We start from the raw sequence: 26139 nt of genomic DNA on the forward strand, positions 1-26139 counted from the left end.
AGCTGTCTCATTTCACAGTAAGAGCTGTCTCATTTCACAGTAAGAGCTGTCTCATTTCACAAATAGATGATGTTCAGAAATAACTGTCGGGTTTGAATGAGTTAAGTAAGAGTGAATACTTTTATTACATAGAGTTCCCACATGACATTCTAGGCCAGTCTGTAGCGAGGGGTGCTGCCCCACATGACATTCTAGGCCAGTTTGTAGCGAGGGGTGCTGCCCTACATGACATTCTAGGCCAGTCTGTAGCGAGGGGTGCTGCCCCACATGACATTCTAGGCCAGTCTGTAGCGAGGGGTGCTGCCCCACATGACATTCTAGGCCAGTCTGTAGCGAGGGGTGCTGCCCCACATGACATTCTAGGCCAGTCTGTAGCGAGGGGTGCTGCCCCACATGACATTCTAGGCCAGTCTGTAGCGAGGGGTGCTGCCCCACATGACATTCTAGGCCAGTCTGTAGCGAGGGGTGCTGCCCCACATGACAATCTAGGCCAGTCTGTAACGAGGGGTGCTGCCCCACATGACATTCTAGGCCAGTCTGTAGCGAGGGGTGCTGCCCCACATGACAATCTAGGCCAGTCTGTAGCGAGGGGTGCTGCCCCACATGACATTCTAGGCCAGTCTGTAGCGAGGGGTGCTGCTCTACATGCCAACCGGCATAACGGGAAGTAAGTAAGTACTAGCGAGGGGTGTGACTGAAACACTCGGACAACTGGCATAAGCCTAATAAGGACAGATGCATTATGTTGGCACTTCCTCCATTGTGATAAGCCTAATAACACAGACACATTATGTTGGCACTTCCTCCATTGTGATAAGCCTAATAACACAGACACATTATGTTGGCACTTCCTCCATTGTGATAAGCCTAATAACACAGACACATTATGTTGGCACTTCCTCCATTGTGATAAGCCTAATAACACAGACACATTATGTTGGCACTTCCTCCATTGTGATAAGCCTAATAACACAGACACATTATGTTGGCACTTCCTCCATTGTGATAAGCCTAATAACACAGACACATTATGTTCGCACTTCCTCCATTGTGATAAGTCTAATAAGCACAGATGTCCTTTTTTTTAAGAAAAGAAAAAAGTAGAGATGCTTAGTGTAACTGAACACAGACACGAATCCCAGCAAGAAGTGTACAAGTCTGACCTGAGCGCTCTGTGTTCGCTGGAAGGACTTGCGGTTGGAGTCGTCGTTGGACAGGTTGGCGGTGGTGGAGGTGCTCCAGTAATACTCTGTCATCTGCAACACGTTGGCTTGCATGTTACACCACACCTATCAGTGTACACCACACCTATCAGTGTACACCACACCTATCAGTGTACACCACACCTATCAGTGTACACCACACCTATCAGTGTACACCACACCTATCAGTGTACACCACACCCATCAGTGTACACCACACCTATCAGTGTACACACACACAGATAGACAGACAGGCAGACCGACACACAGACAGACTGCCACACACCCAGATGGACAAACCACCACACAGACAGATACACAGACAGACAGAAAGGCAGACAGACTGCCACACAGACAGACTGCCACACAGACAGACTGCCACACAGACAGACTGCCATGAAGACACAAACAGATAAACAGAAAGACCGAGACACAGACAGACATCTTCCTGAGCCTTATCCCCCATCCCTGTCCCCTACTATCAACCACCCCATTATTCCTTCCCTGCTTATCTCCCATCCCTGTCCCCTACTATCAACCACCCCATTATTCCTTCCCTGCTCATCCCCCATCCCTGTCCCCTACTACCAACCACCCCATTATTCCTTCCCTGCTTATCCCCCATCCCTGTCCCCTGCTATCAACCACCCCATTATTCCTTCCCTGCTCATCTCCCATCCCTGTCCCCTACTATCAACCACCCCATTAATCCTTCCCTGCTCATCTCCCATCCCTGTCCCCTACTATCAACCACCCCATTATTCCTTCCCTGCTTATCCCCCATCCCTGTCCCCTACATGGGTGAAAGCTATGAAAATCAAATTGACTGAAAAATTTTTGAGGCAGGGGTCCAGGGGCCGCCCAGGCCCTGGCGGGGTACGGGGCAGGGCCCCGTTAGGGGGTCCAGGGGGGCAACGCCCCCCGGCCGAAAACGAATTTTTGCATTATACATTGTGATTTTGTGGCCTTTCCTGGAAAAAAAATACACTTTTTGTCACTATCATCCAGGTCAAAAAAATACCTTCAGATTCTAAACAAAATCAAAACAATTCACAGAAGTAATCATTTTTCTTTTGTATCTTTTCACACTTGCTTCTTCCAACACAACGACACAATTGATAACAATTAACATTGACAACAGCCAATTACTAAATGAAATAGAAACTGAACAACTGAACAACTGAAATAAAAGTTCGAAATATTTAATTATAAGAAGCAAACATTGCCAGACAGGCATTGAAATAAATGATGAAACAGAATGTCACACATGCAAACAGCATGATGTAGCACTGCACAAAGTAGCAACTAAGCAGTGGCATCTCTTATAGTGCAAAGTTCTCAAGGAAAAGCACTTGAGTTTCAAGCACCTAACTTATCACACACAGTTTTAGTTTCATGAACTCCAACCAGTCCCATCGCCATTTGTTGGCTAGACCAGCATCAATAAGATCTGTCCATGCGTTTTCCGTCAAAACCGGTATCTTTGTCGCAGAAATCGTGTCACCACTTCATAATGCCTGCCAAAACGCGAGAACTTTTTTTTTTTCGTGATGCAGAGCGAATCCGAAAGCGAAGAAACCTCACCTACGGGGTTTACCGCATAGCAGTTCAAAAACGCAATCCGCTTAAAAATTAAAAAAAAAAAATTTTTTTTTTTTTTTTTTTTTTTTAATAAAAATTGCGGATTGACGGAATTTCCGTCAGACTTATTTTTAGATTGACGGATTTCAGTCAATTGACGGGCTACTTTCACCCATGCCCCTATCAACCACCCCATTATTCCTTCCCTGCTTATCCCCCATCCCTGTCCCCTACTATCAACCACCCCATTATTCCTTCCCTGCTCATCCCCCATCCCTGTCCCCTACTATCAACCACCTCATTATTCCTTCCCTGCTTATCTCCCATCCCTGTCCCCTACTATCAACCACCCCATTATTCCTTCCCTGCTTATCCCCCATCCCTGTCCCCTATCAACCACCCCATTATTCCTTCCCTGCCCATCCCCCATCCCTGTCCCCTACTATCAACCACCCCATTATTCCTTCCCTGCTTATCTCCCATCCCTGTCCCCTACTATCAACCACCCCATTATTCCTTCCCTGCCCATCCCCCATCCCTGTCCCCTACTATCAACCACCCCATTATTCCTTCCCTGCTTATCCCCCATCCCTGTCCCCTACTATCAACCACCCCATTATTCCTTCCCTGCTCATCCCCCATCCCTGTCCCCTATCAACCACCCCATTATTCCTTCCCTGCTTATCCCCCATCCCTGTCCCCTACTATCAACCACCCCATTATTCCTTCCCTGCTCATCCCCCATCCCTGTCCCCTATCAACCACCCCATTATTCCTTCCCTGCTCATCTCCCATCCCTGTCCCCTACTATCAACCACCCCATTATTCCTTCCCTGCTTATCCCCCATCCCTGTCCCCTATCAACCACCCCATTATTCCTTCCCTGCTTATCCCCCATCCCTGTCCCCTATCAACCACCCCATTATTCCTTCCCTGCTTATCCCCCATCCCTGTCCCCTATCAACCACCCCATTAATCCTTCCCTGCTTATCTCCCATCCCTGTCCCCTATCAACCACCCCATTAATCCTTCCCTGCTTATCCCCCATCCCTGTCCCCTATCAACCACCCCATTATTCCTTCCCTGCTTATCCCCCATCCCTGTCCCCTATCAACCACCCCATTATTCCTTCCCTGCCCATCCCCCATCCCTGTCCCCTACTATCAACCACCCCATTATTCCTTCCCTGCTTATCTCCCATCCCTGTCCCCTACTATCAACCACCCCATTATTCCTTCCCTGCTTATCTCCCATCCCTGTCCCCTACTATCAACCACCCCATTATTCCTTCCCTGCTTATCCCCCATCCCTGTCCCCTACTATCAACCACCCCATTATTCCTTCCGTGCTCATCCCCTCCCCCACCACTGACCTTCTTCTTGAGCCAGTTGACGGCCCACTGCCACTTGGAGGGCGTGACCAGCAGGTTGTCCTTGGCCAACGCCGAGCGGTTGGAGAGCCCCACCAGGAACTTGATGCACTGGTACGAGCGCCGGCTGTCCGACACGTGGTTCAGACGGATCACCGCTAAACACACACACCAACACTCAGACACAGCCCTAGTTTTAATCAAATCAAATCAAACTAACTTGATTATCTCAAGCGTGAGAAATGACATTGGTTGTGCATAAATTAGACGAGACACTTCTCCATTAACATTTAAATCTATGTACTAACTAATAAATTATTATTAACATAGCCGTACACAAAGAAGCTCCATCCTTGTTTGCGCAGACTTTCTGTTGCAATTCTACCTGTGCTCCTTCACAGCCAGTGAACGCTACAGTTCCACCTGGAGCTACAGGTGTTTGCACAGACTTTCTGTTGCCCCTTCACAGCCAGTGAACGCTACAGTTCCACCTGGAGCTACAGGTGTTTGCACAGACTTTCTGTTGCCCCTTCACAGCCAGTGAACGCTACAGTTCCACCTGGAGCTACAGGTGTTTGCACACTTGTGACTTGTGCCATCAACATCAACAATACAAACAGAAGATTCAGAAAACAAAATGTTTCATATTCTCTTCTCACTGAGTGAACACTGGTGGAGACAAGATTCGTGTGAGTCATTAAGGGAGGTAATCTGCACACTTCTGGTTTTCAGTTCAGTGTTAAAGGTGAAGATAAAGGGCAGACAACTCACAGATAAGTCCTTCAAACTTGTTGTTCTTGTCGTCCGAGTATCCATCGATGATCCACTTGAGTCGCGTTGCCTGCAGGGGGTCTTCCAGCAACTGAAACAGTCACATCTCTTGTCACAGCACAGTGTCTCAATCACTATTCATGTGCACTTTTAGTGAGTGTCTGACACACTATTCATGTGCAGTGTCTGACTCACTATTCATGTGCACAGTGTCTGACACACTATTCATGTGCAGTGTCTGACTCACTATTCATGTGCACAGTGTCTGACACACTATTCATGTGCACTTTTAGTGAGTGTCTGACACACTATTCATGTGCACTTTTAGTGAGTGTCTGACACACTATTCATGTGCACTTTTAGTGAGTGTCTGACACACTATTCATGTGCAGTGTCTGACACACTATTCATGTTCACAGTGTCTGACACACTATTCATGTGCACAGTGTCTGACTCACTATTCATGTTCACAGTGTCTGACTCACTATTCATGTTCACAGTGTCTGACACACTATTCATGTGCACAGTGTCTGACTCACTATTCATGTTCACAATGTCTGACACACTATTCATGTTCACAGTGTCTGACACACTATTCATGTTCACAGTGTCTGACTCACTATTCATGTTCACAGTGTCTGACACACTATTCATGTTCACAGTGTCTGACACACTATTCATGTGCAGTGTCTGACACACTATTCATGTGCACAGTGTCTGACACACTATTCATGTGCAGTGTCTGACACACTATTCATGTGCACAGTGTCTGACTCACTATTCATGTGCACAGTGTCTGACACACTATTCATGTGCACAGTGTCTGACTCACTATTCATGTTCACAGTGTCTGACACACTATTCATGTGCACAGTGTCTGACTCACTATTCATGTGCACAGTGTCTGACACACTATTCATGTTCACAGTGTCTGACACACTATTCATGTGCACAGTGTCTGACTCACTATTCATGTTCACAGTGTCTGACACACTATTCATGTTCACAGTGTCTGACACACTATTCATGTTCACAATGTCTGACACACTATTCATGTTCACAGTGTCTGACTCACTATTCATGTGCACAGTGTCTGACTCACTATTCATGTTCACAGTGTCTGACTCACTATTCATGTTCACAGTGTCTGACTCACTATTCATGTTCACAGTGTCTGACTCACTATTCATGTTCACAATGTCTGACTCACTATTCATGTTCACAGTGTCTGACACGCTATTCATGTGCACAATGTCTGACACGCTATTCATGTTCACAGTGTCTGACACACTATTCATGTTCACAGTGTCTGACACGCTATTCATGTGCAGTGTCTGACACATGTGCACAGTGTCTGACTCACTATTCATGTTCACAGTGTTTGACTCACTATTCATGTGCACAGTGTCTCACACACTATTCATGTTCAGAGTGTCTGACACACTATTCATGTTCACAGTGTCTGACTCATTGTTCATGTGCACAGTGTCTGACACACTATTCATGTTCACAGTTTGTTTGTTTGTTTGCTTAACGCCCAGCCGACCACGAAGGGCCATATCAGGGCGGTGCTGCTTTGACATATAACGTGCGCCACACACAAGACAGAAGTCGCAGCACAGGCTTCATGTCTCACCCAGTCACATTATTCTGACACCAGACCAACCAGTCCTAGCACTAACCCCATAATGCCAGACGCCAGGCGGAGCAGCCACTAGATTGCCAATTTTAAAGTCTTAGGTATGACCCGGCCGGGGTTCGAACCCATGACCTCCCGATCACGGGGCGGACGCCTTACCATTAGGCCAACCGTGCCGGTCATGTTTACAGTGTCTGACTCACTATTCATGTGCACAGTGTCTGACACACTATTCATGTTCACAGTGTCTGACTCACTATTCATGTGCACAGTGTCTGACACACTATTCATGTTCACAGTGTCTGACTCACTATTCATGTCACAGCAGTGTCTCACACACTATTCATGTTCACAGTGTCTGACACACTATTAATGTGCACAGTGTCTGACTCACTATTCATGTGCACAGTGTCGAAGAGACTGTTATTATGCACAGTGTCGAAGAGACTTATTGTGCACAGTGTCGAAGAGACTTATTGTGCACAGTGTCGAAGAGACTTATTGTGCACAGTGTCGAAGAGACTTATTGTGCACAGTGTCGAAGAGACTTATTGTGCACAGTGTCGAAGAGACTGTTATTGTGCATGCAACACCTGTTTATTCCAGTCCTTCAACCACATAGAAAGACAACTTTCCATTAGCTTGTCAACTTAACCTGATAATCAACTGAAAGTTGTATCTCTCACACACACACACACACACGCACACACACACGCACGCACACACGCACGCACGCATGCACGCACACACGCACGCACACACACACACACACACACACACACACACACACACACACACACACACACACACACACACACACACACACACGCACACAAACACACAGGATTTGGCATTCTATTCTTTGTAAACATCAAACTTTGAAAGCAAGTGAATGATACACGTACATGGTGCACTGATTCAGCCTCTTTGGGGGACAACGTCACTGTGTGTACACTTATGGTTGAACAGACAGTGATGCACTGTGTGTACACTTATGGTTGAACAGACGGTGATGCACTGTGTGTACACTTATGGTTGAACAGACGGTGATGCACTGTGTGTACACTTATGGTTGAACAGACAGTGATGCACTGTGTGTACACTTATGGTTGAATAGACAGTGATGCACTGTGTGTACACTTATGGTTGAATAGACAGTGATGCACTGTGTGTACACTTATGGTTGAACAGACAGTGATGCACTGTGTGTACACTTATGGTTGAACCAAGATTTATTGTTGAACCAAGACTTATTGTTGAACTCACCAAGACATCGGTCAGCAGGGTGAAGATCGACTTGAGTTCGTTGGACGGAGCGTTCGTGTACTGCAACTGAAAACAACCGTTCCATGTTCACTGTGCTGAGAAGACTGGTCTCCCTTTGAGCCTTCACTAAGTCAGTTTACTCACATCAGTACTTATGTTTCAACAATTTGTGTCTGTGATGCATCTGGTTTGTCCCCTTGAAAGGCAAAGTTCTTGTGAATGTTCTGTGTCTATATCTATGTCTGTGTCTGTCTCCGTGTCTGTATCTGTGTCTGTGTCTGTTATGCATCTGTTTTGTCCCCTTGAAAGGCTGACGGGTCAAATGTCCGTGTCAGTGTCTGTGTCTAGAGCAACATGTGTGTGATACGTACCATCAGTAACTTGAGCAGTGTCAGACTGAAGGTAGTGTTACAGAAACAGCAGTAGAGCAACATGTGTGTGATACGTACCATCAGTAACTTGAGCAGTGTCAGACTGAAGGTAGTGTAACAGAAACAGCAGTAGAGCAACATGTGTGTGATACGTACCATCAGTAACTTGAGCAGTGTCAGACTGAAGGTAGTGTTACAGAAACAGCAGTAGAGCAACATGTGTGTGATACGTACCATCAGTAACTTGAGCAGTGTCAGACTGAAGGTAGTGTTACAGAAACAGCAGTAGAGCAACATGTGTGTGATACGTACCATCAGTAACTTGAGCAGTGTCAGACTGAAGGTAGTGTTACAGAAACAGCAGTAGAGCAACATGTGTGTGATACGTACCATCAGTAACTTGAGCAGTGTCAGACTGAAGGTAGTGTTACAGAAACAGCAGTAGAGCAACATGTGTGTGATACGTACCATCAGTAACTTGAGCAGTGTCAGACTGAAGGTAGTGTTACAGAAACAGCAGTAGAGCAACATGTGTGTGATACGTACCATCAGTAACTTGAGCAGTGTCAGACTGAAGGTAGTGTTACAGAAACAGCAGTAGAGCAACATGTGTGTGATACGTACCATCAGTAACTTGAGCAGTGTCAGACTGAAGGTAGTGTAACAGAAACAGCAGTAGAGCAACATGTGTGTGATGCGTGCCATCAGTAACTTGAGCAGTGTCAGACTGAAGGTAGTGTAACAGAAACAGCAGTAGAGCAACATGTGTGTGATACGTACCATCAGTAACTTGAGCAGTGTCAGACTGAAGGTAGTGTTACAGAAACAGCAGTAGAGCAACATGTCGGTGATTGAGGATGAGCTGAGGATCACCAGTTCTCTCACCGCTTGCACCACCTGCAACGACAAGCACTTCCCCTTTATAGTCCTTCCACGTGGAGGTGATACAAATAAAACAGCTCTAGGCAGGTTTCACAATCTTCAATCACAGACTTCCTTTTTTTTCAACAAAATCAATCTTGACAGAGATCTTTGAAATAGTGTTTTTATTAAAGCCTTACATCCTCCTGGATGGAATCAAGACAAAAACTTGTATGGAGACGCATTCTTGTCGACATAATGTGATATCTTGTAACAGTACTCTATCAAACAAAGGGATAGACGTAAACAGAATTGGGTAACGATTTATTCAAAGAATATTGCCCAGAGGCTTTAATAAATTAAGCAATAACAATGCAAGCAAAATATCATTTCCGAGCTCAGTGAAAAAAGCAGCAAATGAGGACTAATTATGGGAATTCCGTTCTTCTGAACTGCTATTTCGCTGTGATGCACGTCATGAGCATACCTTCAAAAGTAACAATGTTAATTGCACTCCATTTCTCACTTTTAAAAAAAAGTAGAATCATTGACCAATAGAAAAAAACGAGTTTGGAATTTTTTTGCATATTCTTGGGGAATAAATACCTGAAAATGTAACCCTACCCTCTAAATGGTGACATCATGACAGCGAAAAAAAATATACAGAACAAGTCATGTGAAGCGATAATAAAACATTAAGTTGGTTTGAAACTAAAAGATCAACATTGGAATCAGGGACGAGTCATTAACAATGCTAGTGAGATTTGGCTAGCCGAAACCAGAAGACCGAGACGGGTTGCCTCCGCGAAGCATATGAACAAAACGGGCGATTTTTCTCATTTGAGCAGATTTTCACACTAAGCATGACATATCTGTTTATACATTGGGATCCAGGAAATCCAAAGGATACAATGCAATAACTTTTGAATCTGTAATCAAAAGTGTTATTGTTATTTGCAATTTTTAGAATGTTATGTACCAAATTTTATAATACATTTCATAACTTGACGAAATGTAAAACAAGTCGCGTAAAGCGATATAAAAACATGTAGTCAATCTATAGGCATCAAATTGAAGGATAAACTAAAAAAAAAACCAGTCCGATCGGCGAGACTAAATTCAGATAGTCTCGGCTTACCATACCCGAAAACCGTCACGGATCACACTCATCTCCGCGAAGCATACTCAACCTGTTTTCTTTAATTCTGAACGCGTTTTTAAAGTAAACATAACATATGTATATATATATTTTAAATCAGGAGAAGATAAGAAGTACAATGCAGTAGTGTTTGAATCTGTAATGAAATATTCATTTTTGATGACAATTTTAATGAGCGAACTAATTCACTTATTTTCAAGCTACCTGGCTCAAATGCAATATCAAAGTCCCGACTTAATCAAAGATTACTTAACAGGTCCGCCTCAACTATCACTAAAACGGAAATGACGTCATCAAAGACTGTGGCAGAGTACCTTAACGCAGTCCTAGTATATCCACTACTGACTGAACTGTGGCATAGTACCTGGACGCAGTCCCAGTATATCCACTACAGACTGAACTGTGGCATAGTACATGGACGCTGTCCCAGTATATCCACTACAGACTGAACCTTAATGTCTTGCATTTTCTACAACAACTACTCTGCACACATAAGAAAACCCAACCCCTCTCGCACGCACACATGCAAGTACGCACGCATCAACACTCACGCATCAACACACACACACACACACACACACACACACACACACACACACACACACATAAGCTAACACAAACGAACACGTGCGCACAACGCTCGCGCGCACGCTTACACACACACACACACACACACGCACGGACGCACGCACGCACACACACACACACACACACACACAAACGAACACGTGCGCGCAACGCTCGGCCGCACGCACACACACACACACACACACAGCTAGATAATACATCATCTGATATGTTTCCTTGTTCATATGCTTTTTTCAAGTCATAAACGTAAACAATGAATGGTTTTACTGGGATTTTGTGCAGCGTTTTGTATTATCTGCGTTGTTGTCGGATTTAAATACTCTCTCAAAAACTGGGTACAGTAGTCCCTTCCATTTCCGGCCCTTTCGTGGGCGTGAACCTGCCCGGAGCGGCCAGCTTTCCCATGACTAATGAGTTTTCCTGACATGCGCATACATGTACATTTACGGCAGTCACTTCCGGATCGATCACAGCTGATGTGAGTTTGAAACACTTGTTTATCTGACACTCAAATACATATATAATAATCCAAACACACATAGAAACATACGAAACAATAGCTTAGCCAGGACGATCGAGTTAAACACGCAAATAATTAAGATGTATAAACGAAAGCAAAACTAACAGAGACAATGAATCGGCGGCTCATGGATGATCGCTTTCTTTTCTTCATGAAAACTTGATCGTGTTTTTGGGGGTTTTTTTGGAGGAGGAGGGGGCCTGTAATGGACGGCCACCTGATATTTGCGGTCACCTTTGCAATGACTAATGGGTGACCGGATATGGCAGGTACTACTGTATCTAATCACGACCGATAAGATTTTCCCCTTTTCGATTAAAAAGTACAATGAGATTTAGTCAGAACCATAACATTATTCTTCCAAAAACACTTATTAACATCCATGTAAAAGAAACACAACTCTGTTCATCAAATTATCTCACCCTTTGCAAGAAACGTATGGCGAAGGCACATTTCGCGCCGCGGTGCAGATGACGCAATTAACTCTCGTGACGAAACGATTGGTTCGTGACGTCGCGTCATCAACCGTTCATGAATGGCCCTTGTATGAATGGCATTCTTTCTGTTGGGATGACGTGTGAACCTCATCATTAGTGACTTGGAAAATCGGTCGGATTTAGGTATCCCCGAAGTCGGTCGGAATTGGATACACTTACCCTACACTCTTCCACACTGACAGGCGCGCGCGCACGTACGCACGCACATATGCAACAATAACAATGACAAAAATCAAACTTTTAAAAGCACTTGAAAGTTAATAAACAAAGCAACTATTGATTCCCTACGATTATATGATCGTGACTGGCTCTCTTTCCAAGTTGGAACGTTTTCAATCTGCTGTCTGACGTCATCAAAGTGTTGAAAAACGTACGGCGATGTCTATAAAACTCTCACTTGACCACAACATTCACAATGCAGTGGATTGAAAAAAAACACTGGCGTTGATCAGACACAGTCACTGAATGTTGTTATTTTACACATGAATCTGCTTAACATTTGGTAAGAAATGACCGTCAATAGTGCCGGGCGGTCGTGAGAATTCAAGGTTTTCAGAGACAGACAGTAAATAACGTGCTCTGAAATAAACACATGCCGAAAAAATCTTTAGTCAGCCAGTTGATCATCTGCCTGACAACGGATAGGAAGTATAAAATTGGTCGCATCATGGCAATTTGCTGTGTATGGCGGTCATAGCAGACAATTTGTCTTCAGGACGGTCGTGAGAAAAAATGAGACAGACACCTTGCCCGAGTGACCAGACAGTAAATAACGTGCTCTGAAATAAACACATGCCGAAAAATTCTTTAGTCAGCCAGTTGATCATCTGCCTGACAACGGATAGGAAGTGTAAAATTGGTTGCATCATGACAATTTGCTGTGTATGGCGGTTATAGCAGACGATTTGTCTGCAGGGCGGTCGTGAGAAAAAATGAGACAGACACCTTGCCCGAGTGACAAAATGACCAAGCGCAAGTAGAATAAGCCGTAGTTAGCCTTTCAAAACCCTTTCATGTCGTGATTTGATGGAAATTGCTACTTATTAAAAGCATGTTACGTCCAAACCTTTTAACAGCCATTCCAACTGAACAGATTTGTAATTAACGTTTTTGAGACAGACACATTTAGAAAAAAGACCGTTTACTTCACATGCGATTGTATCGACTAAACATAAACACATTCATTGTTTTTTTTAACTAAGTGTGTTCATCTATCTCTGTTCTTTGGTTTCTAATGTACTTTTCACTGGATTTCTTTGTGTGTTTTTGTACTGGTGCCTTTGTCTATTGCAATGTGGCTAAAAAGGGAAATCGTGTCTGTCTCATTTCTCACGACCGACCTACCTTTTTCGCTGGTGGGGAATACAAACTTGACTTAAATTCGATCAAAGTTTATTTTTCATATGTAAATTCCGAAGACATTCGACACAGACCAGTGAAAATTCACGACTAAACAAAACGAAACATTTTATTTAATATCAAAGTCAGGGACATACCCGACTCTGAAGACTGTGAAACCTGTCTCTGGCACTTTCTGCAAATTCACAGACTTTGTATGGATTGAACATTACATTTTCTTTTTTCAGCCAAGACTACAACACACTGCATGTTTGTGTGTCAGCTGTAAAAATATCAAGGGAACTATAACTTAAATCGATCGATACATAAGTGTTAATTGTATTTTGGACCAAAATATGACATTTGACACAGATTTCGACAGTCATTGATGACCTCGACCGCTAGCGCGGTCTCAGGGGAACACATATTTTATCCTTGTACATATCAAACCATAGCCATCCAATAGAAACAAACTAGGTGACTCACCTCTGTGAGATAATGGACGGACTCACCTCTCTAAGATAATGGACAGACTCACCTCTCTAAGATAATGGACAGACTCACCTCTGTGAGATAATGGACGGACTCACCTCTCTGAGATAATGGACAGACTCACCTCTGTCAGATAATGGACAGACTCACCTCTGTGAGATAATGGACAGACTCACCTCTCTGAGATAATGGCCATACTCACCTCTGTGAGATAATGGACAGACTCACCTCTGTCAGATAATGGACGGACTCACCTTTGTGAGATAATGGACAGACTCACCTCTGTGAGATAATGGACAGACTCACCTCTGTGAGATAATGGACAGACTCACCTCTGTGAGATAATGGACAGACTCACCTCTGTCAGATAATGGACAGACTCACCTCTCTGAGATAATGGACAGACTCACCTCTGTGAGATAATGGACAGACTCACCTCTGTGAGATAATGGACAGACTCACCTCTGTGAGATAATGGACGGACTCACCTCTGTGAGATAATGGACGGACTCACCTCTGTGAGATAATGGACAGACTCACCTCTGTAAGATAATGGATGGACTCACCTCTCTGAGATAATGGACAGACTCACCTCTCTAAGGGTAGTAGACAGACTCACCTCTGTAAGCATGATGCTACCTTTTTCACCTTCGGCGTTTGGAGATCGGCAGCCAATCAAAACAACCCGCAAACCGCCATCGGTGAATAATTAAGCATAGGTAATAATCGTCGGAGATCGACAGCCAATCAAACGCGACCCATGATACTGCTATGGGTTCATGAGAATGCTAGGGTGCGAATGCACTGACTTCAGATGCAGACAGCTTCAGCTGAACGGTTCATACCACTACCTATGGGTTAACGCGAGTGCTGGGGTGCGAATGCACTGACTTTAGACGCAGACAGCTTCAGCTAAATGATTCATACCACCACCCCCCCCCCCCCCCCTTTTTCTTTTCTCAACGAATTTGCATCGATCTCAAGAATAGTCTGTGAGCTAAAGAAAATATCAGAATTCCGATAAAATTCGGACCCGTCCCATGTCTGGTAAGATAATGGACAGACTCACCTCTTTGAGATAATGGACAGACTCACCTCTGTGAGATAATGGACAGACTCACCTCTGTGAGATAATGGACAGACTCACCTCTCTGAGATAATGGACGGACTCACCTCTCTAAGATAATGGACAGACTCACCTCTGTGAGATAATGGACGGACTCACCTCTCTGAGATAATGGACAGACTCACCTCTGTGAGATAATGGACGGACTCACCTCTCTGAGATAATGGACAGACTCACCTCTCTAAGATAATGGACAGACTCACCTCTGTGAGATAATGGACGGACTCACCTCTCTAAGATAATGGACGGACTCACCTCTGTGAGATAATGGACAGACTCACCTCTCTGAGATAATGGACAGACTCACCTCTGTCAGATAATGGACAGACTCACCTCTCTAAGATAATGGACAGACTCACCTCTGTGAGATAATGGACAGACTCACCTCTTTGAGATAATGGACAGACTCACCTCTCTAAGATAATGGACAGACTCACCTCTGTGAGATAATGGACGGACTCACCTCTCTGAGATAACGAACAGACTCACCTCTGTGAGATAATGGACAGACTCACCTCTCTGAGATAACGAACAGACTCACCTCTGTGAGATAATGGACAGACTCACCTCTCTGAGATAATGAACAGACTCACCTCTGTCAGATAATGGACAGACTCACCTCTGTGAGATAATGGACAGACTCACCTCTGTGAGATAATGGGCGGACTCACCTCTCTAAGATAATGGACAGACTCACCTCTCTAAGATAATGGACGGACTCACCTCTGTGAGATAATGGACGGACTCACCTCTCTAAGATAATGGACGGACTCACCTCTCTAAGATAATGGACAGACTCACCTCTGTGAGATAATGGACACTCACCTCTGTGAGATAATGGACAGACTCACCTCTCTGAGATAATGGACAGACTCACCTCTGTGAGATAATGGACAGACTCACCTCTGTGAGATAATGGACAGACTCACCTCTCTAAGATAATGGACAGACTCACCTCTCTAAGATAATGGACAGACTCACCTCTCTGAGATAATGGACAGACTCACCTCTCTGAGATAATGGACAGACTCACCTCTCTGAGATAATGGACAGACTCACCTCTCTAAGATAATGGACAGACTCACCTCTGTGAGATAATGGACAGACTCACCTCTCTGAGATAATGGACGGACTCACCTCTGTGAGATAATGGACAGACTCACCTCTCTGAGATAATGGACGGACTCACCTCTGTGAGATAATGGACAGACTCACCTCTGTGAGATAATGGACAGACTCACCTCTTTGAGATAATGGACAGTGTTAGGAAACGCTACCGTTGCTGAGCTTTGGTTCAGTTTTGTGTGTTGCATGTAGTTGACTTATTTGTACTTTGTGGGAAAGTACCGATGTTATATTTTGTAAACACAATATTTATGCTTGGACGAGAATGCAGGTGAACTTTCTAGTCCTGTCAAAACAAATTGTTTACCACGCTGTTTTAGTCGTGAGTTCGTGGCGTTCGTTCGGATTAAGTGCATCGGCGCTTTTGATCTACGTCATAGAGAATGTCGCTAGTTTAGTCCATGCACGGCTCGTATAATGTAGTTGTATCATGTTCGGTCTGGAATATTCTCGAGATTGAGTATTTACTATATATGCCAGCGCGATTTGTATGTAAAAAAGCTTCTTTTTGTGTTCTGCTACGATGTGCAGTTGTATGTATCAGGCATGGGAATTGAAAATTGTAAAAAAGGCGGAAAATTTATAACTGAAGACGCGAAGCGTCAAGTCGACGGCGCGAAGCGCCTAGCCTTACTAGGGGGGTCCGGGGGCATGCCCCCCCCCGGAAATTTTTTTTCTCCAAAGAACCCAGATGGTGCAATCTGGTGTCATCTGAGCTCCGAGTTTGCCATTAAATTCTGTTTTTAGAATCAGAGTTTTTAGTACAAAAATGTACCAAATTTTGCTTACATGTATTATATATGGTTTAAATTTGTAAAAAATTTTATCTGTTGAGACAAACAGGAAAATGTAACTTGTAACACAATCTGTGCAATCTGGTTTACTTTCAAACATAATAGTTCAATAACTGAGGCGGGCGGTAGCAGTGCGTGAACAAAGTACGGAAAGTTTTCGCGGGCTTTTGCGCAAAGGCCAAAGTAACCGGTGCTTTTTTTGTGTGCCTCCCCCCTTTATTTTTTCGGCGGACACTTTTGCATTTTCGGCGGAACAAAAAAAAAATTCGGCGGACAATTCCCATGCCTGATGTATTGAATGCTGAATAAATCCTCGAACTCAATTTGACGAGTTGTTTTCTGCTGCTGCGAAGACGGGCGACGTAGAATAAAAGAACACAACTATACGGCATTTGAGAACTTGTGGCAATCTCAAGTCAATCAATCAATCAATGAGGCTTATATCGCGCATATTCCGTGGGTACAGTTCTAGGCGCTCTGCAGTGATGCCGTGTGAGATGAAATTTTATACGGCCAGTAGATTGCAGCCATGTCGGCGCATATTTACCTTTCACGGCCTTATTCCAAGTCACACGGGTATGGTAGACAATTATTAACTGTGCCTAAGCAATTTTGCCAGGAAAGACCCTTTTGTCAATCGTGGGATCTTTAACGTGCACACCCAATGTAGTGTACACGGGGGGTGGTTCGGACACCGAAGAGAGTCTGCACACAAAGTTGACTCTGTGAAATAAATTTCCGCCGAACCTGGGATCGAACTTGCGCTGACAGCGGCCAACTGAATACAAATCCAGCGCGCTACCAACTGAGCTATATCCCCGCCCAAGTGTCGTGTAACAGACAGACTCACCTCTCTAAGATAATGGACAGACTCACCTCTGTGAGATAATGGACGGACTCACCTCTGTGAGATAATGGACGGACTCACCTCTGTGAGATAATGGACGGACTCACCTCTCTGAGATAATGGACAGACTCACCTCTGTGAGATAATGGACGGACTCACCTCTCTAAGATAATGGACGAACTCACCTCTACAATACAATACAATAACTTTATTAATCTCTAAAAGAGAAATTGCATTGCTGAGCGTTTGTGTCTGTGAGATAATGGCCAGACTCACCTCTCTGAGATAACGAACAGACTCACCTCTGTCAGATAATGGACGGACTCACCTCTCTGAGATAATGGACGGACTCACCTCTGTCAGATAATGGACGGACTCACCTCTCTGAGATAATGGACAGACTCACCTCTGTGAGATAATGGACAGACTCACCTCTGTGAGATAATGGACAGACTCACCTCTCTAAGATAATGGACAGACTCACCTCTGTGAGATAATGGACAGACTCACCTCTCTGAGATAATGGACAGACTCACCTCTGTGAGATAATGGACAGACTCACCTCTCTAAGATAATGGACAGACTCACCTCTGTGAGATAATGGACAGACTCACCTCTGTCAGATAATGGACGGACTCACCTCTCTGAGATAATGGACGGACTCACCTCTCTGAGATAATGGACAGACTCACCTCTCTAAGATAATGGACAGACTCACCTCTCTAAGATAATGGACAGACTCACCTCTCTGAGATAATGGACGGACTCACCTCTCTGAGATAATGGACAGACTCACCTCTCTGAGATAATGGACGGACTCACCTCTCTGAGATAATGGACAGACTCACCTCTCTAAGATAATGGACAGACTCACCTCTGTCAGATAATGGACAGACTCACCTCTGTGAGATAATGGACAGACTCACCTCTCTGAGATAATGGACAGACTCACCTCTCTAAGATAATGGACAGACTCACCTCTCTGAGATAATGGACGGACTCACCTCTCTGAGATAATGGACAGACTCACCTCTCTAAGATAATGGACAGACTCACCTCTCTGAGATAATGGACGGACTCACCTCTCTGAGATAATGGACAGACTCACCTCTCTAAGATAATGGACAGACTCACCTCTGTGAGATAATGGACAGACTCACCTCTGTGAGATAATGGACGGACTCACCTCTCTAAGATAATGGACAGACTCACCTCTCTAAGATAATGGACAGACTCACCTCTGTGAGATAATGGACAGACTCACCTCTCTGAGATAATGGACAGACTCACCTCTCTAAGATAATGGACAGACTCACCTCTCTGAGATAATGGACGGACTCACCTCTCTGAGATAATGGACAGACTCACCTCTCTAAGATAATGGACAGACTCACCTCTCTAAGATAATGGACAGACTCACCTCTCTAAGATAATGGACAGACTCACCTCTGTGAGATAATGGACAGACTCACCTCTGTGAGATAATGGACAGACTCACCTCTCTAAGATAATGGACAGACTCACCTCTGTGAGATAATGGACAGACTCACCTCTCTAAGATAATGGACGGACTCACCTCTGTGAGATAATGGACGGACTCACCTCTGTGAGATAATGGACGGACTCACCTCTCTAAGATAATGGACGGACTCACCTCTGTGAGATAATGGACAGACTCACCTCTGTGAGATAATGGACAGACTAACCTCTGTGAGATAATGGACAGACTCATCTCTGTGAGATAATGGACAGACTCACCTCTCTGAGATAATGGACGGACTCACCTCTCTAAGATAATGGACGGACTCACCTCTGTGAGATAATGGACAGACTCACCTCTGTGAGATAATGGACAGACTCACCTCTGTGAGATAATGGACAGACTCACCTCTGTGAGATAATGGACAGACTCACCTCTCTAAGATAATGGACGGACTCACCTCTGTGAGATAATGGACAGACTCACCTCTGTGAGATAATGGACAGACTCACCTCTGTGAGATAATGGACAGACTCACCTCTGTCAGATAATGGACAGACTCACCTCTGTGAGATAATGGACAGACTCACCTTTGTGAGATAATGGACAGACTCACCTCTGTCAGATAATGGACAGACTCACCTCTCTAAGATAATGGACAGACTCACCTCTCTGAGATAATGGACAGACTCACCTCTCTAAGATAATGGACGGACTCACCTCTGTGAGATAATGGACAGACTCACCTCTGTGAGATAATGGACAGACTCACCTCTGTGAGATAATGGACGGACTCACCTCTGTGAGATAATGGACAGACTCACCTCTCTGAGATAATGGACGGACTCAGGGCCAAAGACAAACTTGTGCATGTCAGTGTGCATCTTGAGGAAGATCTTGGGCTGAACGGACAGGGGCAGACGCTGGGGGAACTCTCCGATGTCTGGTGGGAAACAGCATCAGTATTGTAGCATAATTAACAAGAAAACACACACACACAGTCACACACACACACACACACACAGAAACATACATGTTTAAATCTCAATCATGGTTATACATTTGAAACATGCATTTTGAAATTATAAAAAGGGAAAAAAACAGAAAAAAATAATAAGACAGAAAGGAACGCAGATATACAAGAGCAGCAGGGCAAGAGAGCAGACCCACGGAGCGGTAAGCTGTGACGTCACACACACACACACATACAAACACCCACCCCCCACCCACACACACACATACATTCACACACTCACACTCACACACACACATATATATCAGAGGCAGGAAAAGAGAGCGTACCTTCTGTGCGGTAAGCCGTGACGTCACAGTTGAGGACCAGCATGGCGACGGCGTTGTGCAGGTGACCGAACTCTCTGGCCTGCATCGAGCTCCACCGCCGGCTGTTGTTGTCCTGTCACCATGGAAACACCAATCATCTTAGTACTGACGCTCTCCATATACAAGCAAGCATCTTATTACCGACACTTTCCACATTATAAACACCAAGCATCCTATTACCGACACTTTCCACAATATTAATAGCAAGCATCTTATTACCAACACTTTGCACAATATTTACAGCAAACATCTTATTACTGACACTTTTCAAAATACAGTGCAAGTACATTTTATCGACTTATTTGCAAAATAAACTCGGAAAAGGCATCAAAATTCTGTATTTTTTCATTCAGATCTGGGAAAACGCACCTGCATGCACGCACCCATGCACGCGCACACACACAAACACACACATGCATACACACAAACAGACACATGCATACACACAAACAGACACATGCACACACACAAACACACACATGCACACACACAAACACACACATGCACACACACAAACACACACATGCACACACACAAACACACACATGCATACACACAAACACACACATGCACACACACAAACACACACATGCACACACACAAACACACACATGCACACACACAAACACACACATGCATACACACAAACACACACATGCACACACACAAACACACACATGCACACACACAAACACACACATGCATACACACAAACAGACACATGCACACACACAAACAGACACATGCATACACACAAACACACACATGCACACACACAAACACACACATGCACACACACAAACACACACATGCATACACACAAACACACACATGCACACACACAAACACACACATGCATACACACAAACACACACATGCACACACACAAACACACACATGCATACACACAAACACACACATGCACACACACAAACACACACATGCACACACACAAACACACACATGCACACACACAAACACACACATGCATACACACAAACACACACATGCATACACACAAACAGACAGACAATGACAGACAGATGGTGATAAAAAAAGAACACAACTCACAAAATCGTCGACAGAAGGAGAAATGTTGCCAAGCAGGAAGAAGATGAGTCGCTGGAAACCTTGTCGACCAAACATGTGAACACACGCCTTGGTACCCTGCAACATCACACCGTCTTCAGTACATGTGTCCTAATCATCGACATGCTGCTAGCAGTTCACGGCTAACTGGGCCCTGCAACATCACACAGTCTTCAGTACGTGTGTCCTAATCATCGACATGCTGCTAGCAGTTCACGGCTAACTGGGCCCTGCAACATCACACAGTCTTCAGTACGTGTGTCCTAATCATCGACATGCTGGTAGCAGTTCACGGCTAACTGGGCCCTGCAACATCACACAGTCTTCAGTACGTGTGTCCTAATCATCGACATGCTGGTAGCAGTTCACGGCTAACTGGGCCCTGCAACATCACACCGTCTTCAGTACGTGTGTCCTAATCATCGACATGCTGCTAGCAGTTCACGGCTAACTGGGCCCTGCAACATCACACAGTCTTCAGTACGTGTGTCCTAATCATCGACATGCTGCTAGCAGTTCACGGCTAACTGGGCCCTGCAACATCACACAGTCTTCAGTACATGTGTCTCCTCCACTCACACACTGCTAGCAGTTCATGGCTAACTGGGCACTACAACATCTCACACAGTCTTCAGTACATGTGTCCTTCACTCACACACTGCTAGTAGTTCATGGCTAACTGGGGCCTACAACATCACACACAGTCTTCAGTACATGTGTCCTTCACTCACACACTGCTAGCAGTTCACGGCTAACTGGGCCCTGCAACATCACACAGTCTTCAGTACATGTGTCCTTCACACACACACTGCTAGCAGTTCATGGCTAACTTGGCCCTACAACATCACACAGTCTTCAGTACATGTGTCCTTCACACACACACTGCTAGCAGTTCATGGCTAACTTGGCCCTACAACATCACACAGTCTTCAGTACATGTGTCCTTCACACACACACACACACTGCTAGCAGTTCATGGCTAACTTGGCCCTACAACATCACACAGTCTTCAGTATATGTGTCCTTCACACACACACTGCTAGCAGTTCACGGCTAACTTGGCCCTACAACATCACACAGTCTTCAGTATGTGTGTCCCCTTCACTCACACACTGCTAGCAGTTCAGGGCTAACTGGGCCCTACAACATCTCACAGTCTTCAGTACATGTGTCCTAATCACTGTAGGGACTGTAGCTTACTGTTAACTCTTTCCTCTCCACACACACATCTCAATCACTGTAGGGACTCTAGCTTACTGTTAACTCTTTCCTCTCCCCACACATATCTCAATCATTGTAGGGACTGTAGCTTACTGTTAACTCTTTCCTCTCCCCACACACACATCTCAATCACTGTAGGGACTGTAGCTTACTGTTAACTCTTTCCTCTCCCCACACACACATCTCAATCACTGTAGGGACTGTAGCTTACTGTTAACTCTTTCCTCTCCCCACACACACATCTCAATCACTGTAGGGACTGTAGCTTGCTGTTAACTCTTTCCTCTCCACACACACATCTCAATCACTGTAGGGACTGTAGCTTACTGTTAACTCCTCTCCCCACACACACATCTCAATCACTGTGGAGACTGTAGCTTACTGTTAACTCTTTCCTCTCCCCACACACACATCTCAATCACTGTAGGGACTGTAGCTTACTGTTAACTCTTTCCTCTCCCAACACACATCTCAATCACTGTAGGGACTGTAGCTTACTGTTAACTCTTTCCTCTCCCCACACACACATCTCAATCACTGTAGAGACTGTAGCATACTGTTAACTCTTTCCTCTCCCCACACACACATCTCAATCACTGTAGGGACTGTAGCTTGCTGTTAACTCTTTCCTCTCCCAACACACATCTCAATCACTGTAGGGACTGTAGCTTACTGTTAACTCTTTCCTCTCCCCACACACATCTCAATCACTGTAGGGACTGTAGCTTACTGTTAACTCTTTCCTCTCCCCACACACATCTCAATCACTGTAGGGACTGTAGCTTACTGTTAACTCTTTCCTCTCCCAACACACATCTCAATCACTGTAGGGACTGTAGCTTACTGTTAACTCTTTCCTCTCCCCACACACACATCTCAATCACTGTAGGGACTGTAGCTTACTGTTAACTCTTTCCTCTCCCCACACACATCTCAATCACTGTAGGGACTGTAGCTTACTGTTAACTCTTTCCTCTCCCCACACACACATCTCAATCACTGTAGGGACTGTAGCTTACTGTTAACTCTTTCCTCTCCCCACACACATCTCAATCACTGTAGGGACTGTAGCTTGCTGTTAACTCTTTCCTCTCCCCACACACACATCTCAATCACTGTAGGGACTGTAGCTTGCTGTTAACTCTTTCCTCTCCCCACACACACATCTCAATCACTGTAGGGACTGTAGCTTACTGTTAACTCTTTCCTCTCACCACACACATCTCAATCACTGTAGGGACTGTAGCTTGCTGTTAACTCTTTCCTCTCCACACACACATCTCAATCACTGTAGGGACTGTAGCTTGCTGTTAACTCTTTCCTCTCCCAACACACATCTCAATCACTGTAGGCACTGTAGCTTACTGTTAACTCTTTCCTCTCCCCAAACACATCTCAATCACTGTAGGGACTGTAGCTTACTGTTAACTCTTTCCTCTCCACACACACACATCTCAATCACTGTAGGGACTGTAGCTTACTGTTAACTCTTTCCTCTCCCCACACACATCTCAATCACTGTAGGGACTGTAGCTTACTGTTAACGCTTTCCTCTCCCCACACACACATCTCAATCACTGTAGGGACTGTAGCTTACTGTTAACTCTTTCCTCTCACCACACACATCTCAATCACTGTAGGGACTGTAGCTTGCTGTTAACTCTTTCCTCTCCACACACACATCTCAATCACTGTAGGGACTGTAGCTTGCTGTTAACTCTTTCCTCTCCCAACACACATCTCAATCACTGTAGGCACTGTAGCTTACTGTTAACTCTTTCCTCTCCCCAAACACATCTCAATCACTGTAGGGACTGTAGCTTACTGTTAACTCTTTCCTCTCCACACACACATCTCAATCACTGTAGGGACTGTAGCTTGCTGTTAACTCTTTCCTCTCCCCACACACATCTCAATCACTGTAGGGACTGTAGCTTACTGTTAACTCTTTCCTCTACCCACACACACATCTCAATCACTGTAGGGACTGTAGCTTGCTGTTAACTCTTTCCTCTCCACACACATCTCAATCACTGTAGGGACTGTAGCTTACTGTTAACTCTTTCCTCTCCCCACACACATCTCAATCACTGTAGGGACTGTAGCTTGCTGTTAACTCTTTCCTCTCCACACACACATCTCAATCACTGTAGGGACTGTAGCTTGCTGTTAACTCTTTCCTCTCCACACACATCTCAATCACTGTAGGGACTGTAACTTACTGTTAACTCTTTCCTCTCCCCACACACACATCTCAATCACTGTAGGGACTGTAGCTTACTGTTAACTCTTTCCTCTCCACACACACATCTCAATCCCTGTAGGGACTGTAGCTTACTGTTAACTCTTTCCTCTCCCCACACACATCTCAATCACTGTAGGGACTGTAGCTTGCTGTTAACTCTTTCCTCTCCCCACACACATCTCAATCACTGTAAGGACTGTAGCTTGCTGTTAACTCTTTCCTCTCCCCACACACATCTCAATCACTGTAGGGACTGTAGCTTGCTGTTAACTCTTTCCTCTCCCCACACACACATCTCAATCACTGTAGGGACTGTAGCTTGCTGTTAACTCTTTCCTCTCCCCGCACACACATCTCAATCACTGTAGGGACTGTAGCTTACTGTTAACTCTTTCCTCTCACCACACACATCTCAATCACTGTAGGGACTGTAGCTTGCTGTTAACTCTTTCCTCTCCACACACACATCTCAATCACTGTAGGGACTGTAGCTTGCTGTTAACTCTTTCCTCTCCCAACACACATCTCAATCACTGTAGGGACTGTAGCTTACTGTTAACTCTTTCCTCTCCCCAAACACATCTCAATCACTGTAGGGACTGTAGCTTACTGTTAACTCTTTCCTCTCCACACACACATCTCAATCACTGTAGGGACTGTAGCTTACTGTTAACTCTTTCCTCTCCCCACACACATCTCAATCACTGTAGGGACTGTAGCTTACTGTTAACTCTTTCCTCTCCCCACACACACATCTCAATCACTGTAGGGACTGTAGCTTACTGTTAACTCTTTCCTCTCCCCACACACATCTCAATCACTGTAGGGACTGTAGCTTGCTGTTAACTCTTTCCTCTCCACACACACATCTCAATCACTGTAGGGACTGTAGCTTACTGTTAACTCTTTCCTCTCCCCACACACACATCTCAATCACTGTAGGGACTGTAGCTTACTGTTAACTCTTTCCTCTCCCCACACACACATCTCAATCACTGTAGGGACTGTAGCTTACTGTTAACTCTTTCCTCTCCACACACACATCTCAATCACTGTAGGGACTGTAGCTTACTGTTAACTCTTTCCTCTCCCCACACACATCTCAATCACTGTAGGGACTGTAGCTTACTGTTAACTCTTTCCTCTCCCCACACACACATCTCAATCACTGTAGGGACTGTAGCTTACTGTTAACTCTTTCCTCTCCACACACATCT

At 44.8% G+C, this 26139-nt stretch overlaps 1 protein-coding gene across 2 annotated transcripts in view; it reads right to left on the minus strand.

Annotated features, from left to right (window-relative positions):
* The window catches only part of LOC138967690 (ubiquitin carboxyl-terminal hydrolase 24-like), a 315079-nt gene that overhangs the window by 3872 nt on the left and 285068 nt on the right, over positions 1 to 26139 (minus strand). For both annotated transcript variants that reach the window (XM_070340337.1, XM_070340338.1), the window contains 8 exons: positions 21439 to 21534; positions 20329 to 20440; positions 19851 to 19969; positions 8980 to 9096; positions 7829 to 7894; positions 4924 to 5014; positions 4156 to 4310; positions 1164 to 1256 (listed from right to left, as the gene is read on the minus strand). In XM_070340337.1, the coding sequence (XP_070196438.1) occupies positions 1164 to 1256; positions 4156 to 4310; positions 4924 to 5014; positions 7829 to 7894; positions 8980 to 9096; positions 19851 to 19969; positions 20329 to 20440; positions 21439 to 21534 (849 nt within the window). The remainder of the gene's footprint in view (positions 1 to 1163; positions 1257 to 4155; positions 4311 to 4923; positions 5015 to 7828; positions 7895 to 8979; positions 9097 to 19850; positions 19970 to 20328; positions 20441 to 21438; positions 21535 to 26139) is intronic.

The sequence above is a fragment of the Littorina saxatilis genome, linkage group LG5 (genome assembly GCF_037325665.1).
Source record: "Littorina saxatilis isolate snail1 linkage group LG5, US_GU_Lsax_2.0, whole genome shotgun sequence".
Taxonomy (NCBI): Eukaryota; Metazoa; Mollusca; class Gastropoda; order Littorinimorpha; family Littorinidae; genus Littorina; species Littorina saxatilis.